The sequence below is a fragment of the Tauraco erythrolophus genome, chromosome 10 (genome assembly GCF_009769465.1).
Source record: "Tauraco erythrolophus isolate bTauEry1 chromosome 10, bTauEry1.pri, whole genome shotgun sequence".
NCBI classification, from domain to species: Eukaryota; Metazoa; Chordata; class Aves; order Musophagiformes; family Musophagidae; genus Tauraco; species Tauraco erythrolophus.
Genome location: NC_141474.1, coordinates 11,583,006 through 11,606,895, shown reverse-complemented (window position 1 = coordinate 11,606,895; position 23,890 = coordinate 11,583,006). Strand labels below are relative to the sequence as shown.

Genomic DNA, 23,890 nt, shown 5'->3' with positions numbered 1-23,890 from the left:
TTCATTAAGTTTATGGTTTAGCCTTGTTAGAAATGTGAATTTCAAATTTGAATTTTAGATCAAGACTGTATAGGTATATCTATAGACAATTAATTTTGGATTAAGTGTGCTTTGGAGGTGAATCTTCTGATGCCCATGTCCATCTTGCTTTGGTTCACCTATTAAAGGGGTCCTAAAGCACCTAAACTGCTTTTCCTTTTGGACACTAGGAGATGTTCAGTTCACAGGACCACAACAGAGGTAGTTCAAAGTAAAAAAAAAAACCTCAGAACATGCATATAGTACATACTGAGTGCTTGGGACCAGTTGTTTCACTCCACAGATCTCCTGCCGTGCTGTGCTACTTGCTGGTTGTAGCTGAAGAGGGTTCTAGAAGCAGGGCCTGTGTGTTGGTCAGGTGTTCTTGGTGTGAGCAGAGATATGTTAGTGCACAGGAAACTATAGCATTGCAAAAAAGTACTACGGTAAATGCAGGTAAGTTAGGACTTTCCAGTAGGTGTAGGTATTGCCATGTTTTTCAGATTTTGTCTTTTCACATCCTTCAACAAGAACTCTGCCCAGAGATTTCTGTAGCATATGTTCAGTCCTGAGTTTCTTGAGAGCCAGGAATTTGTATGTTAGTATCTACTTCTGTCTCTGAATGCAGGGATTCTTCTTCTCCTTAACATAAAAATGATTTTAATGGCTACACTAATGTGTGTTTTGTGAGATACATATCTCAGCTTGATTTCTGTGTTTGTAATAAAATTTTTATTCTCTGTATAATCCTATCTACAAGTACCTTGTTTATTTTTGCAATATGAATCATGTTTTTTGTCTTTATTTTTATTTTTTTTTTTTAACTTTCTCAAATCCTTAGGCATGACAAAACTGATGATAAAACAGGAACAGTGTCTTCTGTTCAGGTACAGGTTCGTAATATCAAACTGGGAATAGCAACTTTCTGGAGTCTGGAGAAATTTGAATGTAAACTAGCAGCAATGAAAGAACTCTATGAGGTCAGTAACAACTGAAGAAAACCCACTAATAAGCAGTAGCATTTTGTCAAATATAAGATTTTGATAATCATACAGGAGGAAGTCTTGGAATTTTTTTGTTTGATCTTTAATATCAAGACACATGATTGCTTCTCATTAAACACATGTACGCGCATTTGTCCACCACACAGAAAGGGGACAGTAGAAATCAATGACTTTATTCGGGTCAGTTTATGAACAGCGTGTGAAGCAGCAAAACAAGGACTGCTTTGTGGTTCTTCTGGCTTTTCAATTGTATGTTCTAGAGAAAAACTTGACTTTTTAAAGGTATCACTTGAATTCTCATTACTATGTTCTGTTTTTCTTTGATTCGGATAAGTTAATTTGCTACTGATTGCTCTTCTCTGTACGTGGGAGTTTTTTTAAAGGTATTTTTCATCATTTTTTGTTTAATAAAATGACAGTAAAAGTGCACATTAATCCCTTTTTCTAATTCCTTTGCTTTTAATCTGACAAACTGGGTATTTTTGAACTGCACCTCTCTAAATGTACAGTACATTGTTTTGGAGCATATCATACTATCTCTTATAACAAAGAGGAGGATGTTAAATAAGAGAAAAGCAGAAGTGGGAACAGTGCCTACATTTGGTTCTGTATCCACAAAAAAACCCTATACCCATCAGCTAAAATCTTTGTAACTACATAAAGATAGACAATGGTTGCAAATTTTTGAATATAGATAAGATTACAGTATCAGCTCTCATTTGCTAGGAGAATGAAATTTTTTTTTAATTTCCTAAAGAGAGAAATGTCATAAGAAATAAGCTTATCGACTCCATGTGAACAATGTTTTCATTGCTTTCTGTTGCTTTTTTTTCCTGTTTTTAGAGCCGAAGACTCAAGAGGCCTAGTAACTACTTAAATAATAATAAAAAATATTATCTATCAGATCTGGTGGCCCTTAAAAGTCCTTCCCTCTTTTTCAGTGGTGATAAAGTATTCTGAGATCTTTCCAATCTCCAAGGTTGATCATTGCATTTCATTTTTTAGTTTCTGCCATATGAATTGAAAGTTGTTTTAGACTGCAGTGAGATAATGAATGGTAAAGGAAGGAAAGTTCTTGGAGTTGAAAGAGCTGGTTGACATGAAGGAAGGATCCAAAGCAATCCAGTAGAATTACAATGATCTTGTATTTTATGCTATACTATTTGGGCTTTTTTGATTAATACACAAAAGAAAAATATATAAGACCAGGTTTCAGATTAAGAGAACAGCTTGTCTAAACTTGTTCTGTGCTTGATTTTGTGATTGTCCTGATGATAGAAATTCTTTTCCTTTCAATATCCATATTATGTTTAGCCTGGAGCAGTATTGAAAAATGAGTAGAAATTGCTTCAAATAATATATAAATAAATATTTGGATGCTTGCTATTTCCAAACACAAATCATGTTCTGGCACAAATAGCATACTTGAAGTTTGCAGAGGAAGAAATCCCAACTGTTGGAGCACTGAAGGTGCTGGTAGGGAAAAACTAGGGCTTTTTACACTTCAAAATGTTATGTTTTTTTCCTACCTTAGAAAGCTATTGCATCTCATTAAAGAATTATGTTTTAATTGAAATAATAACTTCTTCATATATGAGTATATATCTGAAATAAAAATATTCCAATATTTTGTTCAAAAAGGAAAAAAACCATGGAAGAAAAGACAGAAGAAAATTGAGAAAACACTTCTTTTTGATATAACTCTGTAATATGAAAGTATTTCCAATGATAGGAGAATATTGCCATAGTTATTACTAAAAACTGTTTTGATCTTAGCAATATCAAAGACCAGATTCTATTTCCTGTGGAAAACTGTTGCTAAAACTGTTACACAAATCCAGAGACAAAAATAAATAAAAAATTGTAAATTACATGCCCAGGTTCTTAATAAATCTGCTATGTGGAGAGAGCTGTGACAAGTTTTGTACCTGGTGTTCCTCCGTCTCAGATGCTGGATAGCCAGGTGTCTTCACTAAATGTTCGGCTCGCTTTAGTTCATTTTCAAACACACCTCAAGTTGGCTGGCAGTCAGTTATCTTTTAGATTATGTATATTCTAAAAAAAGGAAAAAAGATTAAAACTACTGTTCTACTGTTAGTAGAACATGTCTTCATCCATATGTTGTATGCTTTATTATCACTCTATTTCAGTTTAACCCTCCTCCTCACCTGTGTTTTATTTTTTTCAGAGTAACGATAGCAATAAAGCTGCTGATGTGTTTTATGACCCTGCTGATGAGTGGGAACCTGACCTTTCGGATGCCTCAGTTTCCTCTCTTTCCAGAAGAAGGTGATTTTAATCATAGAATCATAGAATGGTTTGGGTTGGAAGAGACCTCAAAGATCATCTAGTTCCAGCCCCCTGCCATTTGTAGATCCTTCATCTCTGCTTAAAACAAAGCGAAAAATAATGCATGTAACCATCTAAACATGCTTCTGTGCCACTAATATAGTCTTTTATTTATTAATTCTTCTTTTACCTTTCTATAATGCCAAACTTAAAAATTAAATTAAAAGTTATGTATACATCTGCGAGGAGGGGCAAAGTTTAAACTAAATACGTTGCGTTACTTGACACTGATGAAACCCATGTTAGTGTGCATCATGCTGGTAATAAAAATTGCATGCCTGCTAAAGCAGTTTGGCAGATTAAACAGCGATGTTTCCAACATCAGGCATAGCAACATGCCATGTACGTCTGATCAGTTCCAGGTTTTATGTAAGACTATTGACAACTAGCTGGAGGTAATTAAAGGCTGTTTCCAATTATTTTGAAAATCTATCTCAGAAATTGATACATTTGTCTGTAGCATAGGACTTTTAATTAACCTGCAGAGGACCCACAGGCTAAGGTTATAGATACCTATGTATTTAATTAGTAACACAAGCAGTTTTAAATAGGTACTTGGACATCTGTTCTCATCCTTACTTACCCCAGTACAATAATTATTGTATTATAATGTGTCTTCTCGAATCTCAAAATGTATTTGGTTTTATTCTGCCTATTTTAATGCAACAATAGAAACTGAACTGAACAAGAAAAGGTTCTGGAAAAGGGGTTAATAACAGTTAACTGATGTCAGTCACACATACTGGTGAAATAAATTGAATTCCATGTGCTGCTTTACAATTTAGTGCTCCTGATGTGTAGTGTGGTGGAGCATATGGAGAGCTGGCTTTGGGCACCACCAGCTGAGCACTCAGAGCCAGGCCAGGGAAGATAAGTTAGCTTGTCTAACTGACAATGGAGAACATTGAATAGAACAATTACAGAACATCTGCCTTCTACTGAGAAGAAAAGCCATTCAATCTGGCTTTTCAAAAGCAATTCATTCTGTCTAGCAAACAAGATCAAAAAAAGCCAATGTGTCTACTTTCTATGATCCCAGTAGGCAGGAAAGAAATGTGTTTTGTCTCAAGTTGTAGATGATAATAATCCAGTAATAAACCAGTATCTTATAAATGGGAATGTGGAATGAAGATCCTGCTGTAGTAGCAAGAGCCTGAGGAAAGTAAGTAGGATCCATCCTATAGGCTGTATTGTCTTGCTATTACTCTGGTTTAGGTTTTGTGTTCCATATCAAAAGTAGATGTTTGTTTTGTTTGCCTGATGTCTGTTAATATTCATTGAACTTTCAGTGGGTTATGGGGAGAGAGATTCTCTTATTTTAAATTTTTTTCATGTTTTCACTCTATCATCTTTTCCTAGAAGTAGAAGTTTCATGAAGAACAAGAGAATTTCTGGATGTTTGTCCGAGATAAAATTGCAACCAATTCAGAATATACAGACTTCCTATGTGCCAGGTACTTACTATATCCTAGAACACCTTTCATTCCATACTGAGAACTTGAAACTACTACATGTGTAAAACATATGGACTTCTAATAGTTGTTTAAAAAAAAATGTGGGTTGGGAAACAAAATTAAAAATGTCCTGTTTATAATATCTTCAAGATTATGATGTCAAGCTGCTAACAGTAAGTGGTGGAGTTTTTTTTAGTATGTTTGATTATGCTTTCTTAGGGCAAAAACTTCCAGACCAACACTTATGACCCTTATTTAAGAAACTTATCTAAAACATTACTCTGCTTAATTCTACGGGTTAACTGGAGCAAGATGGTAGTTCACGTAACAAATTGTCAGGCGCTGAATCCTGATATAATAATATGGAGACTTTCTTTGTTTGAGTTGTTGCTATTCATTCAACTACTGAGGTTCCCTCAAGCTTTTTGTCAGGTTTTATACCCTTTTTTTCTGAAGTACTAAACGCTTCCGTCTTCCAAATACTTTTGTGCATTCAGTTATTTTTAGATTGGCTGGATTTTGTTGTTTTCTGTCTCTCTGTAGTTTCAATTGTTGAAAAAGATAGATTCACATTAAAGAATTTCACTATGGAATGTCTCAGTAGCAACTGAATCTAGAAACTCTGTAGAGCCTTGTATGTACATTTTTTTCTGACTTGCTATCTTGAATAGTTGAACGTGGCTGAAGAAGCAATATAAAATAGTCATTAGACATGCTGACTGCTCACTCCTATGAAGAATTTCTTGCATATATCTTTTGCTTTTACGTCATACAGGTTCACAGAATAAGTCCAGCGTATACCCAAGCTGTTCTGAATTGTTTCTTCCTGGAATTTGCAAACAATCTATAAGTTCCGCTTTAGATTTACTGGAACAGAATCACAAAGGAGGAAAGAGCATAGCAGATGGTCTCTTAACTAATTTGTTTATAATTTCTTCTGGAGTTTCTGCCATTTCAAAAGCCTATGAACAGCAAGATGAAGAATGTCAAGAAAACTGTAAGTCTCATTCTCATAACAGTTTCAAGTCGACATTACTGATGACTTGTCTTTCAGATGCACAAGCATTCATATGTTTGCCTCTCAGAAAAATTAACATTCTTACTTTCATTTGCAAAGGAGGCCTTCTGATAGATCTCTCTTTCTTGTAGTTTTCTCTCTTGATCATGCCGCTCAGTCCTACAGCATCAGAATGATTTCTGCTTTTGACCAGCTTGTGGTTCTAACCAAGCTCTGGCTTAACAGCGTCCAGAAGTGCCCAGGATCTATAAAAGTTGATGAAGAAATAAAACAGGAAGTTAAGAACTTGGGAGGTTATTTGCAGTTACTGTTGCAGGTAAAGTACATTGAAGAATTCATTTGTGTGTAGAGAAGTTCTATGCATATTGAAAATGCTTAAATGTCCAACATATGCAATGACAAATAGACGGATCTAAGGAAGATGAACAGCAAAGGGTGCATTTTTGCTGGATAAACTGGTACTTCCACATGCTAGTTCAGAGTAATGCAGACCTTTCTGTGCCCAGGCCCTGACAATAGCATAGGTTCTTAAACATAAAACGGGAAAATAAAACATGCAGTGAAAAGAGCAAATGCTAGTTCAGATTGTGAAGTGCTACTGTTCATAAATTTATAAACCAGCAGCCAGTAAATATTACTCTTGTTCATGCTACAGCCTTGCAAAGAGTATTTTTTTTTTTAACTGTGTAAGTATCATTACACTAATCTTATCTGTGATGGCAAGGTATGGTCTTTTAACTGTGGTAGATAAGCCATGGGAAGTAAGAAGTAAAGCTGAAAATGACTCAAGCTATTGTGTGCTACAGACTCCTGCGTTATAGAAAGTGTGTGGTCTTTGACCAGAGAGATGCTTTCTAGCTTCAGTGACTGATACGCGTTTGTTTCTCAGGGATGTTCTTCAGATATATCATCAATGGTAACAGAAGCATGGAACAAAGTAAACCAAACAGTAAAACAAACAATGATATACATAGGACACTTGGCAGTAATCACAAGAGCTGATATTTCCTTTCCTGAAGAGAATAACATTCCTGCAACTAGTCTACAGGTGAAAAAATGTTTATTAGAAATAGTGATTGGAAATAGTATTTTTAATGCTGATATCACACTTTCAGTAACTGTGCTTAGAAGCAGATTGTTACATACAACAATTTGATCAGCTGAATTAAGTATGTTCACAGTTTATCTAATACTTCATTTTTATGGTCAAAATGGATATATGTTACTACCTTTGAAACTGTGGGGTTTTTCTCCTCTAAAACCCCCACACTTTAAATCTGTATAACTTCCACCTACAAAGAGAAGGAAATACTGTGCCTTTAGGATTGTATCTGCACTGAGATTGTGTAAGTTTACCTATTTCATTGGAATTCAATGCTTATTTCAGTAGTCTGTGATTAAGCACCACATAGAATTTTCAGAAATCCGAAGAAAGCTAGGAAAAGGAGATTTAAAGCCCCTGTGGTCCAGGAACGACATGTGTCTGAATAGACCAGCACTTGAAGCATTTGCTCAAAACAAAATTGCTTTTCTAGCCCACTATAGAAAATGTGTTTTAACTCAAGACCATATCAGTTCCTTTAATCATTATGTTTTAACCTTTATTTTAAAAGGACTTTGTACTTGCCATTTATGATGGAGTAGTCTCAGGGCTGGAGTTTCTTATTGATACTGTACAGGAAAAAGCAAGAATGGTGCAGAAAGAACTTGTGAAACAACATCCACAAAACGAGGTGAGATGAAAGTAAGATTAAAAACTACTACTATATCTTAGAGGCAGTTAAGGATGTCCTTGAATTTTTCAGCAATTCCATCTAGAAAGTTTATAGTAGGAATATAGTTATGATTAGTAACATAGGTTTGAGATGGGTGATAACTGGGAATATTGACTAAGATCTTGCAGAATTTTTACAGTGTTTCACCTTTCAACCATATGTAGACTGAACCTTTAAGTGTATTTTATTTATGATGATTCCTCTGTGCATTGGAGGGCATTTTGTGTGAAATTTCACAGTGTAACCAGGAAAGAGCAGGAGACCATGAAAATTAGTGCAAGGGAGCAAGTGGACCTTTTGTTCTATATACTACTGTTACGTCTGTTTTGTAAAAATTGTATATTTAATATGTAACACGTTATGATCCTGAAAGTTAATTGTTATTTTATATTGATAATAGTAATAGCAGAGGTGATTACTACACTCACTGTTACTATAAGGAAAATTATTAGAAAATTTGAAGACTTCATTTTGTCATACATTGTTCTTACAATCCTAGTCCTAAACAGCATACTATCTAAAAAGGTAACACTGAACTGCTTTAATATTAAGAGCTGGTCTTCTAATGTGCTAAATGCTTGGGCTATGCTGAAACACTTTCGTGGATTGAACACTTTAGAGGGAAATTAATAGCACAGAAGTCAGAAATGTCCTGCTTGATTTCATGTCATTCATAGAAATCACAGCTGACCTTCTAATACTTTCCAGGTTGATAAGCAGCAGTGGTATTTTAATTTGAGCAATCTCTTTATTACACTTTATAAACAAGTTAGAGTAAATTATTTGTATTGTATTAATGAGTTATTCTTGTCACTTGCCAAATTTATTGTAATATGAAAAGGAATTACATCAATGGGAAGCTTTTATCTCTCATAAGAAGACCTTAATTTAATCATTCTTGTAATTTTAAGAAGAAATATTCCTACTATCTCATAATAAACAAATGTGTGTGTACTTCCCCCACCCCATCAGATAACAGTTTAGCAGTTACATTTATCAAACTCAATAGGTTTGGGGTTTGGTGGTTGTTGTTGGCTTTTTTCAGTATGCTAAAGCCAGAGCTCTTTTGGGGAGGAGTTGCTTTTTCCTGAAGCAAACATAGTATTACTGATGTGTCTAGTGTATTTTAACACTTAAAGCAGAACAGACCTCATTACATGCTGAATTCAGTAGTGGGTTGGTTGTTTTTTTGCCTGGAGAGCCTTTTTTTAAGCTACAGCCTGCTATTTTTATCCTCTTATTTTGCTTAGGTGACAAATCCTGAGTAAGACGATACTATAGGAAGTTATGCAAAGTAGAGAATAAAGTGTAAGGAATAAGCATCATAGTTAAAAATATTTATGTGACTGTATGAAAGTTCTAGTAGACAAACTAGAGTACCCCTTGGAAATATGCCACTTGCTTAGAGGGTGAGCTGTTTTGACAGAAAGCCTGGCTGAATTCCAAGGAAATAACTTTGGAAAGATTGAAATTTTCTTCAGCAAGGTACTAGCTGTATATAGTGTACCTGCTTCCTTTCAGTATTGGGATATATAGGCTTGTTCTTAAAATCCTAGAATGGTTTGAGTTGGAAGGGACCTTAAAAATCATCTAGTTCTAACCCCGCCTTCCATGGGCAAGGACACCTTTGCCTAGATCAGGTTGCTCAAAGCCTCTTCCAGCCTGGCCTTGAACACTTCTGGGGATGGGTCATCCACAGCTTCTCTGGGCAACCTGTTCGAGTGCCTCACCACCCTCAGAGTGAAGAATTTCTTCCTTAGATCTAGTAAAAATCTGCCCTCTTTCAGTTTAAAGCCATTGCCCCTCATGCCCTTGCAAAAAGTCTCTCTCTCTCTTTCTTGTAGGCACCCTTTAGGTACTGGAAGGCTGCTATAAGGTCTCCCTGGAGCCTTCTCCTTTCTGGGCTGAACAACCCCAACTCTCAGCCTGTCTTCATAGCAGAGGTGCTTCAGCCCTCAGATCATTTTTGTGGCCCTCCTCTGGACCTGCTCAAATAGTTCCATGTCCTTCTTATGTTGGGGACCCCAGAGCTGAACTCAGTACTCCAGGTGCAGACTCACTAGTGCAGAGTAGAAGGGCAGAATCACCTCCCTCGACCTGCTGGCCATGCTTCTTTTGATGCAGCCCAGGATACAGTCGGCTTTCTGGGCTGCCAGTGCACCTTGCCAACTCATGTTGAGCTTATTATCAACCAACACCCCCAAGTCTTTCTCCTCAGGGCTGCCCTCAATCCATTTTCCACTCAGCCTCTATTTGCACTTGGGATTGCCCCAACCCATTTGCAGGACCTTACACTTGGCCTTGTTGAACTTCATGAATTTTGTACAGGTCCACCTCTCAAGCCTGCCAAGGTCCTCTGGATGGCATCCCTTCCCTCCAGTGTGTTGACCACACCACACAGCTTGGTGTCATCGACAAACTTGCTGATCCCACTGTCCATGTTACTGACAGAGATGTTAAACAGCACTGGCTCCTATACCAGCCCCTGAGGAACACCACTCGTCACTGGTCTCCACTTGGGCATCAAGCTGTTGACCATAGCTCTTTGAGTGCAGCCATGCAGCCTATTCCTTATCCACTGAATGGTCCATCCATCAAACCCATGTCTCTCCAATTTAGAGACAAAGATGATGTGTGGGACAGCGTCAAATGCTTTGCACAAGTCCAGGTAGATGTTGTCAGTTGCTCTTCCCCTATCCACCGATGCTGTAACCCCACTGTACAAGGCCACTGAATTTGTCAGGCAGGATTTGCCCTTAGTGAGGCCATGTTGGCTGTCACCAATCACCTCCTTTTTTTTTCCATGTGCCTTAGCATAGTTTCCAGGAGGATCTGTGCCATGATCTTGCTGGACACAGAGGGGTGAGACTGTAGTTCCCTGTGTTTTCCTTTTTGTCTTTTTTAAAAATGGGGGCTGTTTCCCCTTTTCCAGCTGGTGAGAACTTCACCTAACAGCCCTGTCAATGAGCTGCCCTAGCTCATGAGCAAAGACCCTCTTCCCCCTTTGAGAAAAGTGAATCCCATCTTGTGCCAGCAAGCCTGGTGTCATGTAGGCCATCCCATAATTGAAAAACCCAAAATAGCAGTGATGACAGCAGCCACAGAGACATGTATTAATAGACTGGGTGCATCTGTTTCTTCCAATTTTACTGCCCTCAACTGGAAGGAGAAGGGGAGGAAAAAAAAAGTTCTGCCACTTTTCCTCTGAATAACTATGGTTTGTACAGGCAGCGTGCAAGGCCAAAGGTGACAGTTTACCTGTATCCAAGCGATCCTGTCTTCTGCCTCATGCTTTCATTTCTGTTCTTTTTGTGCAAAGTTGAGAAACTTGCGGAACTGTGGCAAGTAAGAAAATCTCCTTAATGAGTTCATATACATAAAATACTTATTTCCAAATAATTTATTGCTACTTAGAGATCTATAATACATTACCTAGAAAAAAAAAAACATTCAAATCAGTTGGAGAGAAGTGATAAATTGCTTGTCTCAAGGAAAGCAAAAATTTCTTCCTATTCTGGTTTTCACTGTTGTCATTCTTAATACTATATGTAATAATGAAACTGTCCAGAACCTTTTACGTTCCTATCTGTGTGCTTAACTCCCACATGCTTCATGTTTCCAGCAAAAGGAATTGACCAGCCTGCTTTCCAGATAATGCTATTCACTTGCAGCAGATTCCTACGTATCTGCAGGATTCTTGTGTGTGCTTGTTGCTGGTGGAACTAACGTGAAATTGGGGAGAGAACAGCAGGGCATTAACTAAGAGCTTACTCCTGCCACTTAGAATGAGAGTGATACAGAAATTACAGGACAACCTTTCTTTTACTCATTTGATCCTCTCTTAATAAGGGATTATTTAAAACCTTGCAGATAGAGTTAACAATGTGTTCTACCTTTTATTTGACCTAACCTTTTATTTGAAAAATTGCATGTTATGTTGGAGAAAACATTACTTCTGCTTTTATTTTTCTCATTAGTATGCCAGTGTTCATTGTTATCCTTCTAAAATGTTAACGTACTTTTTACATTTTCTTGAATCAAGTGTACAATATAATCAAAAGTTTCTTTCTAGATTCAAAACCGAATAAAGGATAATGCTGTGACATTAGCCAGATTCCTTGACAATAACATCTGTTATTGCAGAAAGGTAAGAGAAACGTTTCACAAAATGTATGCTTTGAATCTGGGATTTGATCTTAAAGGATGCGTTTAACAGAGGAGGAATCGAAACTACCTTCTTTATGTTTACAGTTGCCTGATAACACTGTCTGTCTCCGTGGTATTCATGTGACTACAACACTAACTTTTCTGGCTACTGCATTTCCACTCAAAACTGTTTGATTTTACTTTTACTTACAGTATTTCTGGAGGTAATTGTATCTTACCTGTATTCTTTTTATGCTCATCATGAACAGCCTAATCACCTGTTTTAAGTTAAAAACCTCAAGTTTGGTAATGCTAGTGTAGTTGTGTCGTAATTACTACAATAGTTTATGGCCATAGTTATTGGTATTTTGAATTAAAAGCCAGGATAGATGATTTAATCTGTCTTCTAAGAGCCAAAGCTTTTCTGGATTTTACAATTCCATTTACCTTTTTTTCTTTTTTCCTCTCCCCCCCCACCAATCTGTACTACGTTTTGGAGCTATCTTACATTTCGTGACTTGGCATTGCCTTCACCTTGTGTTTCAGCACTGGCCCGTTTTATTTTACTGGATCCATAATAGGCATGTTTAAGAGTTAAGATGCTGTCATGTACTTGGTTCTTTTTAAACTTCTCTTTATTAATACAGAAAGAAATAGAATCTCAATTACGGGATGAAGAATCTCTATATCAGGAAATAAAGAAAAGCACTAATGTTGCTGTGAGATATTTGGAATTGGAGCAATGCCTAACTGAAGTTTGTCAAATTGTTTCTTCGACATTACAAGGTATTTATCTGGGTTTTTACCTGTGATCGTAACCTGTAGGCTACAGAACACCTGTAAAGCAAAAGGGAGGGAGGGGTTACTTGGTCTCTCTTTTGCAAAATGCTGTGTTTGATTCTTTTTGCTTTTGTTTTCCACAGGGTCGTACAGAAACATAAGCTCTCTCAGGAGCTTTGCAGAAAAGATTTGTGTCATAGCTGAATATTTTAACAACTATTTCAGTTTATTTGCCTTATCTTCTACTTCTGCAAACAATCCTATCCAGAAAATACCCGTGCCTTTTATGAACTTGGATGAATTAGGCTGTCTGGTTGATTCCCTTATTACGAATTTTGAACTTGAACAAGGACAGCAGTCATTGAAATCTCAAACTCTTTGTAATGAAACTGCTGAGTCTCGAGGAGAAGGGATTGAAACAAGTGAAGTTGAATTTGTTTGGAAGCAGAAGGAGATTCCAAAACACACACAAAAGCTCCAGTCTTCGCCACCATTTCCTGCAAAGCTTTCACCTGGTAGGATACAGTGGGTATAAAATGCTGTTATCAAGAAATTTGGGGGAATTCTTTTCCCTTTACATGATGGGAAAGCAATATATCACAAAAAGCTAAAATGTATTGCTAATATTTTCAGTAAGTGGTATGAAAGTAAACGACATGATTGTATGAGGATAAGTACCTTAAATTTCACAGGAAAAAAAATTGAATTCCTTAAGGGGCTGTTAGACTTGAAAATATAGTGCTTTTTGTTTTAATAAAAGTCTATCATTACCTAAGCCTATAAGAAATAATTTATTGCAGTAAATAAAAAAACTCTGAGATAATATGAATGGAGAAACCGAAACTTGTTGAGGAATAACTAGGAAACACAGTAAATGCTTGGTAAGACATTCACATCTCTTCATCTTAAACCTTTGACTTAAGACTGCTGTAGCAGTGGAAGGAGATCCCTTTGAAGGGCATTTGTAACATACATTTGCGTTGCGTGCTGTTAGCTAAGAAGCCTGCCTTCCTGTCTTAGACACTTGAAAGGTAGATGATGCGGGTACCAGGTTTTTTGTTTACATTGTTGCTTCACCTCTGCTGCAATATGATCTAGTAGTGCTACTGCAACTTCAAAGTGGTTTTTATGGCTTTTATTTTTTAAACATCAACCCTTTTTTTTTAAAAAAAACAAAGCAAAAACTTTGTATTTCTTTCTGTAGAGGAAAACTATGAGAGATGGTTAAAGTACTTTACGACCTTATTTCATGAATGCTTTTTTTATTGGTTTTGTAGTCCTTTGAAAAAATCTGGGCTTGAAGTGTCAATGATAGTGCTCTTCAACTTAATCTGAAGTAGGTTCATATTGAGTGTTGTTGCTAGGGAATTATCTTTTGGTTGCTCAAATCACTTTCAGCACTATTCATAGTGGATTAGAAGCATAGCTCTTCCGAAATTCTATGCAAGTCATCTCATGAAGCTGTAGAAAACTTCCCGAATCAACTACTTCCTTGTGCTTTTCACTGTAGTCATTGTTTAACCTCTTACCTTTAGTCTGCTGGCTGAAGCCAGTGAAAATTAAGAGCAACAATAAAAATGAATTGGGATTTTTAATCTTTAATACTGACTTCTAGGAGGCCTGGACCTAGTGCATTTTACTCAAAACTGTGCTGAGAAATTCGTAACCCAAAATCTGTGTCTTTTCCTATATATTAAAGCTGCTAAGCCAGATATTCATGGCAATCCTCTTTCCTTCTGAGGGAAGATGCTCAACATCTTGAGAATTTCAGTCTTCGAGAACGTGTCAGGCCCTTGGAACTATTTTCTGTGAAAAGGCTGCTGTAAAGAGAGTCAATCATCCTTTTCCTTTGAAAATGTCACACTGTAGTTATAATTGATGCTGTTATTCAGCGATTTTGTGCTTTTCTGATTTGGAAGAAACGGGGAAAGATAATTATGCTGAACCAGTAACTCTCATACGTTTTTCTTAAGACTAGTATACCTTAATAATTTGTCAGAAAATGTATTGTAGTGCAGGCCTGCCATCAAAAATATTCAAAATTTTTACTGCAGCGAAAAACTTCCTTCTCACGAGATGTGATGTTGCTTAATCACTTTGCTACTGTAAGGCCTTTACAAGTCTGCTTAAGGATTAGCAAAGTATCTTCTGTTGTTCAGATTTTTATGCTTTAAAATTGAAGAAAAACCTGGTATGTTTCTACTTCCGTAGATGTATTATTTTGTATTTGGCTGAAAGTTTTAAAAACATAGCTGGTTCTTCTGATTCATGTATATAAGCATCAACATTGTAAAGTACAAAACTAGATCATGTAACTGATGACCAGTGTTTACAATTTTAAGTGTAAATGCCTTGTTAATTTTGTTCTGTATACAGTTGTTTGAGACCTTCCTTTGTCACTGAGAGTACTGCTTCCTTGCTGAAAGCATTGTAGTGTAAAAAGCTGGAATATTAGTAAGAAGTGTTTTCTGTAGCTCACAAGTGAAACAAAACAAAAAAAAAAAGACTTCTTTACCTAAATTTGTTTCCTCTATTAAGACACTTAACAGCACGCATTTAGAGGCTGAATGCTTATAAACTAATCTACACCTATTAATAACACGATACTCGATCTCTTCCAATTACTGCTAACAAATAGTGATGTTATGTCAAGTCCCCATTGCAAAATTATTCAAGTGTGTTGCTGATGTTCCACCTGCCCGGGTGATTAACCATGTTTGCTTTTGTTCTTGTCTTTCATGAGATGCATTGCTCAGAAAACGTCTTGGTTTTTGTAGTTCTGTGCCTTGTTATGAGATTTTTTTTTTTGTCTGTCTTTTTTTCTTTCTAAAACTAAAAGAAGTTATTCATAAACTTGGAGCTCTAGCTGACTTTCAATTTTTAGCCTTCCTGAAACTCAGGAGAAAGAAACCCACTTGTTTGCATGGTTTCTCAGAGTTTTAACTTGGGTATCGAATGGGTACCCTTAATTATATCAAATTTACCTTTTGCAGGATGAGTGAAAATGCTGCCAATAGCTTCCTGCTGCTTGGTGGTTTGTTGTTGTTTGTTTGTTTTTCCCTCTGTGCTAACCATATCTAACCAGTTTCTCTTATTCACATTGCTAATACCGTATTCACGTTTTAGAGTCATGTGTTAACAAAGCCTACTTCTGCCAGTGTTTCCTTCAGCTTAGTGCTCTTGTTACAGTTATACATCATTGAAGTACTTCATTCTTACAATATATACAGGGACTGTACATCATCAGAGTGAGCTAGTGCTCTCATAACGTATTGCATTAATACATCAACAAGCCTAGCTGAGACTCCAGTAATCTATTGGTGTAATATACCATAAGGTATATTTATAACTATAGGCTGGCCTATCTATAAATTATGAATGTCAAGGAATTGGGATCATAGCAGGCAGACTTGGGGATGGATTGATTTGAATGATACGTTATTTTACTAGTCTTTCCAAGGAGCTGGAGGTGGGTATGGGTTAGGCCTAGGTCAGTAGAGGAGATGACATGGCTGAACACAGCATCTGCATCACCTGCTCGGCATAGTGGTGAAATAAGTAGACCCTAATATTGCTGAGATCAAGGTCTGTGCAGTATAGTTGAGCTATTTTCACCATCTTGCATTTTTGCAGATCTAACTGTAAAGTCAGAGTCTGGATAGCTTCTGGCAAATCGTGGTAATACATAATAGAATCTTCTTGTGATAGTTCCTTTGGAGTTTCTTCTTAACCACAAACTAAAGCAGACTCCAAAACAGTGCAATTGAAGTAGACTTTAAGTAATTTAAGTAATATTTCACAGGAATATATATTGGTATTGTAAATTTCTCTGATGGGGGAATTGAAATGGGAGTGGGTTCACAACCAGTATTTATTAAAACACCTTTTATTAATTAACTGTTGTCACTAGAATTAAGATGTTTACTTCCTGCAGCAACTGTTCAAACTGTACATTCACTCATTCCTTCGCGCTTCACTTGTACCCACAAGTAGAAAACACTCATGGCTAAGGTTGGAGCCTCTGCCTCTGAAGTGGAGGTTCAGGTTGGCTTACCCGTGAGACTTTAATGTGCTATACTCCTCAGCATGTATGCTTCATCTTTGGCTGATGTTTTCCAGTTACTATAGGTAACTATATGCTATAGGTGTGTGTATATATACTATAGGGCGTGTGTGTGTCTATATATATATATTCACACACAAGATAGGTATAGCCAGAGGTACCAACAGAGTCCATTCACACACGCTTGCACAGACAGCGCTTCTATGGCTTTGGCTGAAGCTTAGTTGCTATAGTAGCTGATGTCATGCTTCTGCTAAGAGCACTAAATTTGGTCTTGAAAGGTTTTCTCTGGGGTTCTCAAACCTACAGTCTTCAACTCTGTGCCCCTGAAAGAAATGTTGAGTGAACAGTCAGGAACATGCATGGGGTGGGGGAATGGGACATGTTATGAAGAAATGTTTAGAGACCTGAATGGGATGTATTGTTTGCTGAAGTTAAGTTAAGATGGCTTTACTTTGTTATATGCATTTATGTAAACTGTAGTTTGAGTTGTTTGTGTTGGTGGTTTTTTTTTGTGCTTTGGGGTTGGTGTGTGCTTTTTTGGTTTGTTTTGGTTGTTGCCTTTAATGTCCTCTTTTTTTTTCCCTCAGGAAAATATGCTTCAGTCAGATTTCAGATTAAAACTAATTAGAACTCTATCTATTTGACCCATGGATTTTATTGACTAACATAAAAGAAAAGAGGGGAGTTTTGTTTTAAATATAAAGTGAGGAGGTGGGATACTCAGAATTCTGCACTCCAGTTTCATTTGAAAATACAAAAGTAAGAAAAATATAACTAATGAAATAATTATCTTCTTACTAAGAGTCACTTAAAGTTTTTACTAAGAAATAGGTATTTCTTCTGTGCAATACTTTATCTGAAAAATAGTACTATGTTAATAAAAATACATAATGATTCTGAGAGTATTGATGAGTATTGATTCTGAGAATACTCGATGTCTTTCATGCAGATTCCTTAAGCCTACTGTAAGCATTACTTGATTAATATTTACACAGCTCTAGTAGCTTAATAACAAATACTTCACTTACATTGGCATATGCCATTGTCTGAATAGTTCAATTTTTTTCTCATATAGGTATGTATAGCATAAAAACAAATGTCAAAAGTTAAAAAAAACTCAAACAAACAAATTAACCATGACTACTTTGCTATGTTATTTAAAATATTTTAAAGTCTGTGAATTTGTTCAAATGGTTTTTTGTAGTTATTTAAATAAACAGCAAACTGCGAGTTTGTGCCTCTTTAACTAGTACAGTGCTGGTTTCGGTCTCACACCATACCTAACTATTTCTATTGTATATTGGTATAAAGCTCTCTATTACTGAATTATGTTAAGATGATATATGTGCTCATTATCTATGGTAGAAAAACTACATCACACTAACGTGTTTCTACCTCTCCCCCTAGCGTGCAAACGGTGGTATTGATAGAGATTGTTTATCTTGGAAAACGGAGAAGCCAAGTTATATACTGACGTGTTTGTACAAAATTTTGCATTCACACACGAAGGTATATATGTAGCTAGCTAGACATGAATATGCATATATAAGAATAGAAGGCACATTTGCAAAATATTAACGTTGCAAGAACCAGTCATAGATACAAAGTAAAATTTACTGCCCGAAAACTGAACAAAAATTTTTACTACTTTGAGCTCCTGAAAAGGAAACAGGATAGCTAATGTTCTGCACGTTTTCTGTGGTGATACTTTTGTTATACCTTTGTATCAGCTAGTTGTATCAATGAATTTGGCTGCCTTCTAAGGGTTTGTTCAGGCCTTGGTATTGAGTTTTTAGATAATCTTTTGAATCTTTCACATGAACACTTTTCCAGTTTTCTATTAAAGTCTACTGCTTTTTATTTTAAATATATGTTTCCTCCTCATCCCTAGTTCTGGAATCCTGTTGTGCCCTATTTAAACAGTAAACTACCTGTGCTAGAACAGCCTGGTTTAGTAAGCTCTGCATTGGAAGTCTAATCCTTTGTTAGGACTACGTGATGCTGCAATAGCTCTTATTATAGCATGTTCCATCAAATTTATTAATAGCTAGGGGGGAATTTGAGTGTGTTTCTCTGTATAGCAAAATGCTAATGTTGGCATTCTTCAGGCGTTTAACATCACAAAACACAGTTGTGGATGGAATTCAGAATTTTATTAATGAAATATAAAAGTAATGATACCATATTTTTAAGAATTATGCTTTTCAATATTTTATTTGCTTTATTCACAGAACTTTTATAGGCACTATTGCATGTTCTATGTGTGAAACGAAAAACTTGTTGTTTATGTAATGAATGCATAATGACAACTAAGTACAATTTTTATGAAGCATCAACTATTGAAGATAGTGATCAACATACACAGGAGAGGGAAAGAAAGTCAACTTTGTAAGCACCAAATTGAATCTGAAATTCTCTACTGGTAGTTTGTATCATAACTTTACTATCTATATGCAATTATATATACAAGGAGACAAAAAACTAAGATGAAATGATAAAATGTGAAATTGAAGTGTCTAAATTAAGTGCTATTTAATGTTAGATACTTTGTTTTGTAAGTAACTTGTCCTGTAGTTTAATTCTGGAATATGCTGGAAGTAGGCGTTCTAAATACTTTCTAAAAGAATGCTTGATCACAAAGGACTTGACAAAGTCAGAACGGTAAGTGTGGAATAAAACAAATGCTGTTTTTGAACTCCTGAGCCATCCTCACAGTAGGAAGCAAAATTGGCAAATAGGACTCAGTTTGCTGGTCTTCTGTTTTGCCTCTCCCCTTACAAAGAAATTCTTTTAGGACTGCTTCTTACCCCTAAAATGCCAAACTATATTCTTAAAAACATTTGTTTAAATATTTGGTTAATGAAGACAAAATCAGAAAAGCTTACATCAGTGTTAACTTAGCTGGCCTTCAGTTCTTGTTTGATTATGACCAGTAATGTGCAAGTTTCAACTTGTAAACTTGGCTCTTTCTACAAGATGATTAATCAAGTTGTGAAGTGTGTGTATAGTACACCCAAACTTTTTATACCATGCTTACTCTGCCCCAAGCATGTAACACACAGTCCAAAAGGAAGTATGCAAAGGTGTTCTTTTGTACTCCTCATCCTGTTGTGCAACAGTGTTTTACTGTTGCTGGTTATCAGGAGAGGGATTCCAGACTGCTCGGTAAAAATGCTTACAGAGCGCTATTAGGTAGTGCTGGGACGTTTGTTACGTGTAGCAAAAGAGTGATAAGCCGTGGACTAGTGCAATGATGGTATTGGATAATTTAGTTCCTGTTTGTGTAAAACTTCTAAAAGTCACTTAGTCTAACTGTGGCTCATGCTACAGGATTAAACCCGTGCTGTTCCCTCTACTGCTGTTATCATCAAAGGGTCACTGACTTCTGGGATTGCCCCAGAGAGCCCGCAGGAAGTTGGCTTTAGCTTCATGTTGTCTGGAGGATCAGTATAGAGTGCTCCTGACATAACTTTTATTAGGTTGTGAACCCCTAAAGTACTCCAGCAGCAAGAGCCCTTGCTGGTGTTCTCCTGTGCTGGTGTGCTACCACATCCCATGACTGTTTCAGGAGAGTGCTGGGACACTTCTCTGCTTAGTTCAACTGTAAAAGTAAATTAAATCTCTCAGTACCAGGGCCAATTCAGGAATTTCTCTATCCAAAATATTTGTCACTTATTAACACCTGTTTCATTATTCTTATAGCTGCTTTAATTCCACCACTTGCCAGCACAGTTCCTGAACAGCATTCTCAGAAAAAGGTAGACGGTAACAAAAATTTCTAGACTTCCGTAGTTAGGGATTTTTTCTCTTATTTTAGAAAAGTTTTGCTGGCTATACCATGTGTTTCCTGAAAACACTAGTTTGGAGGAAATGGATATTTGATGCTGTGATTTTTTTTTTTTTTTTTCCCTTTTTCCTCTAATAAGGTGGTGGAAAAGCTTGGTCAAATATGAGGCCTTTTATTAGAGAACTGTTTACTTGAAGATTGTATCAGCTGTTTGTATTCATGTCGCAATTTACGTCAGTGGTTCTCAGTATTCCTATGGTAGCCACGAGATGGGAGTGTTTCACAAGGGTGAACACGGTATGAGCGCTTCAGGCAGCACCTCCCAACCAAGGGAAGGAATCACGTTGCCACCTAAAAGTTAACACTCATACCATATTAATAAAAAAAATAGTTTCTATAGAAAAATCTGTTTGAAGGTTTGTATAGTTGATGAAATAATTTTGGTTACGTATTCTCTCAAGTAATAGTATGACAGCTGTGGTACAGCTGTAATGATGATGAAGGTAGCTGTTCATACATGCAAAAAGATATACTATCCTAGACTTATTTTTCACATTTTTAGTTTAGCATTTTCAGTGTATTAAATTTACAATTAAGAAAATATGTAGTTTGCTTGTGAAAAATAGAGTTCAATAAATGTTTTTATCAATATCACCACTACATGTCTAAAATAGTGGGCCTAACTACATAATCGATCCCAAAGAATAACTTTTCCTATGATGGTCACCTGAATAGCACAGAAAAAATAATTTATTAGCTCAGATTCAATATTGGAAAATTTAAAGCTAGGAGAGATGATGGCCCAGAGAAGCAAATCTTATGCCTTGTTTAACTTCGAGTTCATTCTTCAGCCAGTTCTAATCACCAAAATGCTTACCAATAAACTAATGTTTTGCTGCATAGGGGCTTAGATGGCTCCTTATTCCTCCTTGTCTCTCCCACAAGTGAAATAGTGCATTAAGGAAGAAATTCAGAATGGAACTTGGAAATTCTGATGTTTCCTATTGTAATTGGTAGGTAAGAAATAAATTACAATCTTTGGTTTGGTTGTGTTTGTTTTTTTTTTTTTAACCGGTAAACTTTGTAAATAGAAGTTTTTGTAAATGTATTCTAACAGTGAAACTGAGGTTTATTAAGGTTTATATTTGCATTGAATAAGACAGAAGTATTATTAGAAAAACCTGTTAAATATCTTTAGAGAAGCTCAATACTCAAGAATTATTCATTTAGTAACTTTTTTATTCCCTGTTTAAAATAATTCTGGTGTTTGTTAGCATGCCTTACATCAAAATTTCAAGCTGTATCCAGACATCTAAGAAGATCTGAGATAAACTGTATTGTCTTTCTCCAGCCTTGGCTACGCTTCTTGTGAAAGTGAGGTTGTAAATCAGATAGTGAGGTAATGAGGGGAGAAAACATTTTTTCTTTTTGGGAGACTCCTTGTTTAATGAGTAATCTACACTTACTCACAATCCCACCCCTCCAATAAAAGCATAAAAAATGGACATGAAGCCATCCAACTCGTCAATTATTGTGCTTGCAAAAGCTCAGACCACAAGTTTAGAAACTATTTCATTAACTGTGTCTTGGTAGCATGAGGCCCTTTCAGAATTGTTCTGTCTGCATTTTAGTGATGTTGCAGTAGAATAAAGGGGTTAACAAAACCTATGTGTAGATGTTAAATGAAAGAAACATGTATGTTTGTTTTAAAAAGATATATTTTTCAACTAATGAGCAATATTAAATATTATGCATTTTGCAGACAGATCAGTAAGATCAATATTGGTTAGATTTCCTGATGTATATATCAAGTCTTGTGCTTTAAGTTGGAGGCTGCTTTTTTTGTTTTTATAAAGCCAGAAGTAGGTACATTTCTTGGTTAGATATAATTAGAAAAGATTTGTCTTTGCAGAGTGCTAATGTACTTGGATCGTAATAGCTGCAGCTTGACTTTCTCCAAATTCTGAAGTTATTCAGTCATCATAAAACCACCTCCTGTTCTGCTGTGGCTGGAACTGCATGAAAATCTACAGTGTTTCTCATCTAGTAGACCTCAAAGTACTTGGCAAAGGTGAGAAACTATTTTTCATTCGGCAGATGGGAAGAGAAAGTATTCAAGTAGATTAGAGGGTTCCTATCTCTCAGCTACAAAGAAAATCAGTGGTCTAATTGTATCTTTATGAACAGCTGTTATTGAAGAAATAGATTCTTAACTTCAGGAGGATCTGCTTAGCTGAGGTGGTATTTTTTTTATCCTTTAGGAAATAGCCTATATGTAAGTTGTTGCAAGAGTTTAGCTATAATAGTTAACTTAGTAATTAACTTAATAGTTTAAACTTAGTACGCACTTTGCATGGATGCAGTTACAACACTGTAAAGGAACTTAACAGTCAACTACAAATCTGCTGTAGACAACACCCTTGTACATAGGAAGAGGTGAAGTAGGCTATATTGCTTGAACTTAGGAGCGCTGCATGTAGGTGAGACCTGCAGTTTTGCTTGCCTCTGCTTTTTAATACTGATGTTAGATGAACATGTGTGGCTGGTCTAGAACCCCAGTGGAACCTGCTTTTCAATCTGTTGGTTTAATGGCCCCTTTTCACTGTGCTTGAGACTAGACTTCCTTGCTATTAGTTTACAGTGGTGGTCTAGGAAAGATGAGACTTCAGTAAGATATACAATACATAAAGCACATTTATGACACTGTATCGGTAGGCTGTGATGTCCAGAGAATAAAGATCATGCTGTGCTGTGTGCTTTAACCAAGCGATACTGTGTCCTGAGAGGGCATTTACCAGCATTCTCTGCACAGAGTAAGTAAAAAGACATCAGTCGTCTGTTCTTCACAAATGCACAGAGGTGCAGAACAGCATAGTTGGTATTTCTCTTGATTTCTCAGATAATTGGAGTTTTCAGAGAAAAACAAAATTCTAAAAGTTGAAGAAGAAATCCTTGAAGAAAGAATTTGTTGTTCATAGTATCTAAAAACCTGTTTTGTAAACAGTACTGAAAATCATCACAGTATTTTGGAAATGCTGAACATTGCAGACAAGAAGTTAAACCTAAAAATAGGTTCTTGTGGCTGGTATGTTTACGTCAACTTAAATTGGGAAGTTTCTTTGAGGCTAAAGGCATAATGTGACTGACATATTTCTCTGCTTTGTCTAGATGTTAGAATGTGGAAGCCATGTATTTAGCAGCATGCTGATACTTTTTACAGTTACACAGCGTTAGGGTGACTACTGCTTAACAGAAATTCCCCTGTAACGAAATGTTTCAATTTCTTATGCCTTTTGTGAGGAAGGAGCCATGTGCCAGGCATTTTCAATAGCAACTTGATAATTCAGTAGTCAGTGCACCAGCTCCTTTTCCCTTTTTTTTGTGTGGGCTGTATAGTCACAATAATATGTAATAGCAAAACTTTTGTTAGTATAGAACTGAAAACATAACTCTGAATGCATGAAGTTGACTTTTGTGTTGAATAAGATTATTT

At 36.2% G+C, this 23,890-nt stretch overlaps 1 protein-coding gene across 1 annotated transcript in view; it reads left to right on the top strand.

Moving 5' to 3' along the window:
• Window positions 1-15,359, top strand: part of KIF14 (kinesin family member 14) — a 31,051-nt gene extending 15,692 nt beyond the window's left edge. The window contains exons 20-29 of the mRNA XM_009988597.2: window positions 860-998; window positions 3,211-3,311; window positions 4,731-4,825; window positions 5,601-5,822; window positions 5,975-6,159; window positions 6,733-6,891; window positions 7,457-7,576; window positions 11,691-11,765; window positions 12,412-12,550; window positions 12,688-15,359. Coding sequence (XP_009986899.2) covers window positions 860-998; window positions 3,211-3,311; window positions 4,731-4,825; window positions 5,601-5,822; window positions 5,975-6,159; window positions 6,733-6,891; window positions 7,457-7,576; window positions 11,691-11,765; window positions 12,412-12,550; window positions 12,688-13,079 — 1,627 coding nt within the window. The 3' untranslated portion in view covers window positions 13,080-15,359. The remainder of the gene's footprint in view (window positions 1-859; window positions 999-3,210; window positions 3,312-4,730; window positions 4,826-5,600; window positions 5,823-5,974; window positions 6,160-6,732; window positions 6,892-7,456; window positions 7,577-11,690; window positions 11,766-12,411; window positions 12,551-12,687) is intronic.
• The last annotated feature ends 8,531 nt before the right edge of the window (window positions 15,360-23,890 follow it).